Source organism: Berghia stephanieae, chromosome 5, assembly GCF_034508935.2.
Source record: "Berghia stephanieae isolate SIO BIC M18660-M18661 chromosome 5, UCSD_Bste_1.3, whole genome shotgun sequence".
NCBI classification, from domain to species: domain Eukaryota; kingdom Metazoa; phylum Mollusca; class Gastropoda; order Nudibranchia; family Aeolidiidae; genus Berghia; species Berghia stephanieae.
Genome location: NC_088364.1, coordinates 74,334,529 through 74,344,528, shown reverse-complemented (window position 1 = coordinate 74,344,528; position 10,000 = coordinate 74,334,529). Strand labels below are relative to the sequence as shown.

At 37.3% G+C, this 10,000-nt stretch overlaps 1 protein-coding gene across 5 annotated transcripts in view; it reads left to right on the top strand.

The window, feature by feature from the left end:
- LOC144973599 (uncharacterized) overlaps positions 1-10,000 on the top strand; it is a 138,446-nt gene that overhangs the window by 91,714 nt on the left and 36,732 nt on the right. For all 5 annotated transcript variants that reach the window (XM_078916243.1, XM_078916241.1, XM_078916239.1 and 2 more), the window contains one exon: positions 9,211-9,397. In XM_078916243.1, coding sequence (XP_078772369.1) covers positions 9,211-9,397 — 187 coding nt within the window. The remainder of the gene's footprint in view (positions 1-9,210; positions 9,398-10,000) is intronic.

Sequence of the window (10,000 nt, the reverse complement as noted above, 5' to 3'; positions counted from 1 at the left end):
TTTGATCCACCCTTCTTACCAGTCTTTGAATGTCAGCACTTTCATTTGCCTTTCCAGCGTGGCTCCAAGCAGAAAAGGTAAGTTGAACTTTGGTGTCATCGCTATTTTACATTGTCACAAGCAACACTTGAAATTGGATATTACAAAGTGCCACCAAAAAAGTATGTTTTCAGCTGTTATTCTATTTACAAATATGATATTATGACATCTCACATAAGACTATGATTTTGACACAATTAATTATTTCCTTGTAATTCTAATTTTTTATGTTTCAGGGTTGTATCAATCAAGAAAAAGACAAAACTCAAGCTTTTGACGAATCCAGATAAAAGAAGGGTTGTCAAGAAATTTGATTTGATTTACTATTAACACACTAAATTACTACAAACAAGCAGATTTGAGCAGTAGGGTGATGGTTACCGTATGGTTACATTAATTCATTACCATGGCTGATATTTATCTTGTGTTTGTGTGACTTCTGGTACTTCTTGTGACCATTGGTGTCATTGGTTAAAATGTCACAGGTGACACTTAAGTTTGAAGTTTCTAATGTATTTCTGTTTTCATGTTCTTCAAAGCTTGAAATGTCATTGAATTACATTTTAACAGGCTATATTACATGTGTTCAGTTGCTATTCTTGATTTATTGAGGCAAAATTGCGTTCTAGTGCCGATTTTGACCAAAGTAATAGCAACAATGGTATTACTAATTTCTAAGTATATTTCCAATTTGAAAGTATTTAGTTTCTTAAAATATTATTGAATTTCATTTTAGAGTAGGTTATTGTGCTTTTTTTGACTGAAAATAATGATATAGTATGGACGAAAGTGTGATTTGGTGTTGCTTGTGACATAAGTAATGGTGTCACCGGTCTTATGTCACAAGTGACATTCAGATGCTCTAATTTCCATGTATATTTCTTTTTGAAGTCTTTGGTTTCTGAAATATTATTAAATTCCATATTTAACTGTGGTTATTACACTGGTTTGACTGAAATTAATGATATATTGTCGAAATTGCAATTTGGTATTGCTTGTGACATAAGTAATAGTGTCATCGGTCTAATGTCACAAGTGACACAATGTCGCTAAATAAGATATGCTTTGGTCACATTATTTCCCAACATTTTATTCCAAAAGTTTCTGAACATTGCTGGTAATAAACATATGCAATATTGTTGTTGTTGTTAATGTACAAACATTTTTATGAAATAATATATTTGCATTCTATGTTGCTTGTGACCGATGACACCAAAAAGCAACATTTTCTCCAATAGTTGGTAATATTATTGTACCATGATTGTTGTTGATTGTGTCTTTTTGTCTATAACTTACTAAATAAAGTTTGATACTCAACAAAAATCATTGGGTTATTGAGTTTTTTGTCTCATTTTGGTGTCACCGGTCACAGGTGACACCAGCAACCTATAGGTATTGTTGACGATATTATGCTGCGATAGACCTTAAAGTTATCTAAAGGGCCTTTGATTCATGAAGTACAGGGATTTTGCTACACATATAGAAACATGAATGGACTATTATGTCACTTTTATTTTGAGAAAAAAAATTGGCACCTTTTGACCTTGGCTCATATATATATATATATATACATATATATATATATATATATATATATATATATATATATATATATATATATATATATATAATTTTAATATTTACCACAATGTTGGAGTCAGTCTACTTCGATGTTTCAGGCCTTTTCAGCCATCGTCAAACAACAGACAACAAACCAAACTCATGTAACACACAGTCCCGACGATGGCTGAAAAGGCCTGAAACATCGATGTGGACTGACTCCAACTTTGAGGTAAATATTAAAATAATAATTCGCTCCATTGCTATATGTCGAGCACTATCCGTACCATATTTGTATTCAACACAATTCAATTATATATATATATATATATATATATATATATATATATATATATATATATATATATAGTATGCGCTTGGCTGAGAAGCTAATAACATTGCCATCCGGAAGTATAACGGACCAACACACAAAACTGTGTGTATCCATGAAAGTTTATAGTCGGGTTAATACAGTTCAGTGAGCATTACTCATAAACGCGGATGGCAAAAAACAAAAACAAAGACCTGAGAGACGTCATCTTCGAACTATATATATATATATAATCATAAATGTTCAACCGGCGGGACTTTTTGCGTGCATAAATGTCAATCATGAATTCTTAATTCGTTTTAAGCTCCGGTGTCAAAGTTATGATTGTGTCAATGTTATAAGTGTGTCAGTGCAATACATTTTTAATCACTTGCTTTCTTATAGATAGTTAGAAGATGACGTCACTCAAGCCTTTGTTGTTATATTTTGCCATCCGCGTTTGTGAGTTATTCTCACTGAACTGTATTATCCAGACTATAAAAGTTCATGATCACACATACTTTTGTGTGTTGGTCCGTTGTACTTCCGGATGGCAATGTTATGAGCTTCTTAGCCAAGCGCATACTATCTATAAAGGAAACGTTCTTACGTACATGATGTGTATCGTTTAGTTGAAAAGCTGCTTTCATGAGTTTTTTTTCAAAAAAATTGTTACTTGCACATCTTATGTTGTAAACGTCTGTTATGAAACAGACACAAAGCAAGGAAGAAAAATACACGCAAAGAAAATAACAAACTTTAGCGCGCGGCTATGTGGTCTAGTGGTATGACTCTCGCTTTCGGATCCGAAGGTCCTGGGTTCGAGCCTCGCACTCGGCGCATAGTTGAGTCCTTGGAAAAGGCTCTTTACTCACTTTCTCTCACCGTACTCAGGTGTAAAATGAGTACCTGGCCGTTAACAGCGTTGTCTCTGTCCGAAAAAAAATTGTAATATGGCCTAACAGGCGTCGTCCCGTCCTACATGTTAAGTGTTGCTGTTGGCTAGGGACCCATTGTAAAGCGCTTTGAGCACCTTTAGTGCATGTTGGCTCTATAATAAATGCTCTATTTTTTTAATAAAGAGTCAGCTTTCCTCGACTTGGAGATGCATTTTCTTCTATCACTTTTTCTTTCTTGCTTCGTCTAGTACTGTATCTTTATCTTTATCGTACACCAGTCAGTGGCTGCTCCTTAATTGGATTCAGTAGTCTGATGTCACGCCGCCCGGCAACGGCGGCCATCTTGGTTCTAAACAAAGAAAATCATTACTTTTTATTCTTCATGCTGGCTAGAACTTTTCATATGCCTTGTGATCAGAATATGAAAAAGTCAAAACATTATCAAATTTATGGGGGTTTTTTTCTCCTCTGGATACGCATTTATGCTCGCCGGGAAAATATTTCATTCCGGCGTCCGCCTTTGTTCCGATAGTTTAGAGCCAGTTACTAAGTTACCATGCGTCATTAGGAAGGAAGTGACGTTACGACTGTTGAAGAGTATTGTCACTTATGCTTTATATCTATTCTTTAAATTGCGTGACTCTGTATTGTTTTTGTGAGTGTGAGTATACTCACGCCCGCGCGCGCGGGCGTGCGTGAGTAAATCTGCCTTTATTTTCTGCTTTGTAAAGCTTTGAAAAAGTCTTTTTTAGGTATAATTTATCGCTAGATCAATTATTTATTTACAAGCCGATGTTCTTCCGAGTGTTGGCTATAATATTTTTTCTATCCAAACATATTAGTTTGTAACCTGTAACCTGCCAAATTGAGCTTGTTCCCTGTGTGTAGAGTGTTGATTAACTGATTTTTGAATGTGTGGGTCGGTAACTTATAAAAATATTGCGCTCCGAAATCGGTCCACCCGCTCATTCGGAAATTATGCGTAAAAACCCAAAATTTGAAATGCTGTAACTTTTGAAATTGAAGAGCTACAGCATTGATTTTGGTATCAAAATTCTTAGAATCAAAAGTTCTATCAAGGAAAACAATGTTATTTGATGTGTTTTCAATATGAAAAATCGGTTTGGAGTAGCTACTGCCAGTTGTACAGCGAATTAATCCAACAGGACGTGACATTAGGTCTAGAATTGCCACGAACGTAAACATAACCATCAAACGATCGGAAATTTATCTCAAAATGAATCACTTAATAGCTAATGGGCCCGACAGTTGATATTTCAGTGTTCATAGCAATATTATAACAATAATGGCCACGATAGTGGTATTAAATCAAATATTTTTGAGACGTTCAATGCGGCTATGTGGTCTAGTGGTATGACACTCGCTTTCATATCGGAAGGTAATGGGTTCGAGCCTCGCTCGGCGCATAGTTGAGTCCTTGGAGAAGGCTCTTAACTCATATTCAGTCTCACCGTACTCAGGTGTAAAGTGAGGACCTGGGCGTTAACAACGTTGTCTCTGTACGAAAAAAAGTAATATCGCATAATAGGTGTCATGTCCCATCCTACATGTTAAACGTTGCTGTTGACCAGGGACCCCTTGTAAATCCCTTTGAGGACATTCAGTGGATATTGCGCTATATAAAGCTCAATTTTTTAAATGTGAAGAGTATCTGCTATTTCTTTGTAAAAAGAATGAGGAAAATGAGCATCTATAATTCAAGTTGTCATAATACGCTTCAACAGTCTTAGCGTCACTTCCCTCGTAATGACGCATGGTAACTTAATAACTGGCTCTAAACTATCGGAACAATGGCGGACGCCCTTATGAAATATTTCTCCGACGAGCATAAAAGCGTATACAGAGGGGAAAAAAACCATTATAAATCTGATCACGTTTTGACTTTTTCACATTCTGATCACATGATATATGAAAAGTTCTAGCCAGCATGAAGAATAAAAAGTACCGATTTTCTTTGTTTAGAACCACGATGGCCCCGTTGCTGGGCGACGTGACATCATACTATTGAATCCAATTATGGACGAATCTAATTTCATAATAGATCTCATACCAACCTGTATTTGGTTTTCGGTTTTACATACAATGATTAATGCTCTTTAATTCTGACTGTATTTTTTTTTTTTTGCTGTGTTTTTTTCTCTTATTTATTTGTTTGTTTACTTATAATTCCAAAGGTCCTTTAACTCTCTCCTTACCAGCCATTTTCAGAATTTTCCCCAAAATTTCACAACCATCCAACACAAAAATAGTTTTTTCTTACTCAAACAGGAAAGCAAACAAGACATTCTATGCATAATATTGATCAGCAAAATGAACTCTACAACACAATGTCACGTTTTTATAGCTATAATAAAACATTTGTCTTTAAATTGTGTGGTTTACAAAAGAAATCTGAATGATAAAAGTGCTGGTTGGATCGTAACGAATGTGACGATTTTCCTATGGTTGGCGAGGAGAGGGTAAATGGAATAATTTCCTATCTTACGTTTACCTGTTTATTTCGTCCATCAAAGCTCGAGATCTCAGTAGTAGCAAAGAGTATGTAGGGTAACGTAGTTACCAAGAGCTCTCACTTCTCTTAACCGCAATGCTATTGTCGCGTGCCAGGCGAGACAGCGAGGTGGGTGTGCTCCGCGTGTATCATGCGCGCTAGGCTTACTGATACAATGAAGAAAATACGAGTAGAAGACGGAAGATGCTTGGCTTCACCAAAAGCGGGAAGTGAGAGCTCTTGGTAACATAACAATCGTTACCTACACGCTCTTTGGTAGTAGTAGAAGTTTCCAATAGACGTGTGAATCTCATGTATAATTTATACGGCACCTCTACACACAGACCAAGATACCCCCTGGCAATACTACAAAGTTTTTCTGCTCTTTTTAACTGCCGTAAAACTGGAAAAAAAAAAACCAAAAAAAAACTTGTATTTAAAAATTTGGTCAGAAAACTCGTCCTTCAAATATCCATCGATTTAAATCGATGGTTATTTGAAGGACGAGTTTTCTGGCCAAAATTTTTTAATACAAGTTTTTTTCCAGAGCAAGGCAGTTAACTGGTAAAAAAACTCAACGTTTGTGACGATACACACAATTGGAGGAATATTAAATGGAGAAAGGGGAGGTAACTAGGACACTGTCTTACTATGACAAAACACAATATTAAAATTTTGACCAGGAATGTTTTATTTCGAATATCGATATCTAGATTAAATTGAAAATCAACTTGCCAAAATGATCTTAAAGCCTAAGACTTCGTTATTGTCTAAGATTTGAGAATGTTTGACAAGTTTAATGTCCCGATCGATAGCTCAATTGGTAGAGCACTCGTTTCACACGCAGAGGGACTGAGTTCGATCCCGGTTGAAGTCGAGGTTTTCTTTTCTTACCGCCCCCCCCCCTCCTCCCCTCCCCTTTGTCCACCCAACAGTGGTTGGGTATCTGGATCTGTTAGATCTGCCGAAGAGGACTTTGCCATAAACTAGCATCCTATACAAAGGATAACAAGCAATTGCTATTGTTCGTTTTACACTAAAAAAAAAAAAAGAAATATGCCTTTTGCGCCACGATATCATAAGATATCGTCGACTTGGCATTCCACGAAGGAATATAAATAACTCATCAAACAAGATGTCTGATGTCAACAGGAATCACCCATGTTGTCCAAGTGAGCAAATTGAGGATTAATAATCTTGCTCAAGGAAAAAAAACGAAAGTGTCTGAAGCGGGGTTCGAACCCGGGTCATCCGGATCACAGTGCAATGCCTTAACCACTCGGCCACTTACGCTAAAGAAACCGGAATAAAATTATTCGGCTCCTTGAGGCTAATGGCTCTGAGGGACGACTTAATGTTACATGAATGAATCCATACAAAAACAAAAATGAAAAGTTTTCTCGACAAAATGAATATAATGATTTTTGTCATGCCATGACGTGCAGACAATCAATACGCCTATTGCATGGATGGTGGGATTGATTTTAATTAGGATCGATGAGTGATTAGTCTGGTATCGTGGATGCACCAGTTTCAATTAACAATGTGAGTTTGGTTTTTTTTTTGTTGTTGCATTTGGAATCACACAATTAAGAAGAATTGCAGTATGTGAGTGAGTTCATTGCATGGTATTCTTAACTTATCTCAAGGACGGAGATCTGGATAAGAAACGGTAAATTTGGGTCAAGCATGACAAAGCTTTAAAATTACGTTTGAACTCTTATCCGAGTAAAGGAACTTATAAATGAGCTTATAAATGAGCTTTAATATAGAGCAATATCCATTAAACGTGTTCAAAGCGCTTTACAAAGGGATCCCTGGCCAACAGCACCATTTAACATTTAGGACGGGACAAGGCGCCTGTTAGGCGATATTACATTATTTTTTCTGACAGAGACAACACTGTTAACGGCCAGGTACTCATTTTACACCTGAGTACGGTGAGAATGTGAGTAAAGAGCCTTCTCCAAGGAATCAACCATGCGCCGAGCGAGGCTCGAACCCATGACCTTCCGATCTGAAAGCGTGTGCCATGCCACTAGAACACATAGCCGCACTAACTTGAACAATTTCATGATTTTGCCAGCTACGAATTTGGAAAAGGAATGCTGTAAGAAGACGAGTCATGAAGTGAGTAGGAAAGTGCCAGAAGACAACAGAGAATAAAAACTTCGCGGCGGCGATCGGGGCTCAAACCTATGACCTTACTGGTACGACAACTCCACCTGGCCAGGGAGATCGTAACTCTACCGTTTGAGATATCCACGACCCCTAAAAAAAGTCGCTTCAAACTGTAGTCTAATTAGAGCACTTCTCTCCCCGACTTCTTGAGGCCACGGGTTCAACACACACAAACTCCGCGAAGTAAGTAGCAAGACAAGTCACAACTGAAGTTCTCGGGAAAAAACCCCATATTTAAAAATTTGGCCAGAAAACTCGTCCTTCAAATATCGATCGATTTAAATGACCCTCATCTTTATAAAAACTCTGCGGAGTCCCAGGTTTGAGAGTTTTTGCCAAGATGAGGGTCATTTAAATCGATCGATATTTGAAGGACGAGTTTTCTGGCCAAATTTTTTAAATATGGGTTTTTTGTTTCCAGAACACGGCAGACAAGACGTTGTCCGTCTACTATGAGTTATTCAAAAAGATGACAAGTAGAATCCCGAAAGACATGGGTTGCCAACCATGAAATAAGATTCAGACAGATTCTACATCAAAACAGTTTGTTTCTACCAGAGCGAAATGCCATTTATTGTTTTATGTACGTATATATCACTTCTCGACAAGAGAACTGCTTTTATTTCTAAAAACAAATGAAAGTAAGAGACGGAAATAAATCAATTTGATGGTAACCTGATATCATTTGACAGTCAGAACGGAAAGTTGGCGTAAGGAGACAACAGTAGTAGTAGTAGTAGTAGTAGTAGTAGTAGTAGTAGTAGTAGTAGTAGTAGTAGTAGTAGTAGGTAGTAGTAGTAGTAGTAGTAGTAGTAGTAGTAGTAGTAGTAGTAGTAGTAGTAGTAGTAGTAGTAGTAGTAGTAGTAGTAGTAGTAGTAGTAGTAGTGGTAGTAGTAGTAGTAGTAGTAGTAGTAGTAGTAGTAGTAGTAGTAGTAGTAGTAGTAGTAGTAGTAGTAGTAGTAGTAGTAGTAGTAGTAGTAGTATTAGTAGTAGTAGTAGTATTAGTAGTAGTAGTAGTAGTAGTAGTATTAGTAGTAGTAGTAGTAGTAGTAGTAGTAGTAGTAGTAGTAGATAGTAGTAGTAGTGTAGTAGTAGTAGTAGTAGTAGTAGTAGTAGTAGTAGTAGTAGTAGTAGTAGTAGTAGTAGTAGTAGTAGTAGTAGTAGTAGTAGTAGTAGTAGTAGTAGTAGTAGTAGTAGTAGTAGTAGTAACGTATGGTTACACCTCCAAATTCATTTCGTCAACCCAGCTTCGAAGGTATTCCTCCGCCCGAACGGACGGTCTCATAGCCGCCTTTAAGTTTAGTTACTGGACAGTGGAGAAGACAAATGAAAAAAAGGTCTGAAGTATTCAACGTGTCTAATCGTGCGGCTATGTGGTCTAGTGGTATGACGCTCGCTTTCGGATCGGAAGGTCCTGGGTTCGAGCCTCGCTCGGCCCATAGTTGAGTCCTTGGAGAAGGCTCTTTACTCACATTCTCTCACCTTACTCAAGTGTAAAATGAGTACCTGGCCGTTAACAACGTTGTCTCAGTCCGAAAAAATGTAATATCGCCTAACAGTCCTAAATGTTAAATGTTGCTGTTGGCCAGGGACCTTTTGTAAAGCGCTTTGAGCACGTATAGCGGATATCGCGCTATTTAAAAAAAAAAAATCTTAATTTTTACAAATTTAATGTAATGAATTCATGTTGTAAAACACTTTTATTTCAGGTGATCGAACGTAACCGCTGCCTGTACACCATCAACAACACCCGACTGGCCTTGTTCCAACGTCTGGAACAGGCTGGATATTGTGGCAAGGTCAAGGTCGAAATCATGCCCCTGAAGACAATCCCACCTGGTCTGAGAGATGTCTTGTGTCCACAGGACATTGTCACCTCACGGATGTCTTACTGGGGTAAGTCTTTGGTTGTCGTTTTTTTTTGCTTTGAAAAATTGTGTTATTTTTTTTTTTGTTTTGTTGTTGTTGTTGTTGTTCGTGTTTGTTTTTGTTTTTTGTTGTTGTTTATTTGGGTTTTTTTTTGGGGGGGGGGGGTTATCGCTTGTTGCTGATTTAGTTTTATTTGGTTATTTTGGGGTTTTTTTTGTGTGTGTTTTTATATCGTCTCTAATAATTTTTTTTTTAATTCTGTAACCAACGCCTAGTATATTGGCAGTCAGCAGTAAGCCTTCAGATCCATGAGGACCGTGGAGTCGGACTCTAACCAGGTTTTTATAGCATTAGATTGATAGTGCTACTTATCTTACATGCCTATTTATTGTCGATACCAAGATATAATTTTCGCTCTTATTTAATAGCACCAGCTACCCAGTCTTTGACTAGGGCGGTTCTCTGCCAATCAAGCTATTTGGAGCTCATCGACTCCTATATGATTTTCTTTCAATGGCTGCCTGTTTTATGCTGCTGCCACGTTCAAGGGGTGGGGGGGGGGGGTGGGATCTTAGTTTCTCTATGAAAGCCTTAAAAATAAATAAAATAATTGAGCTTTTATATAGCGCA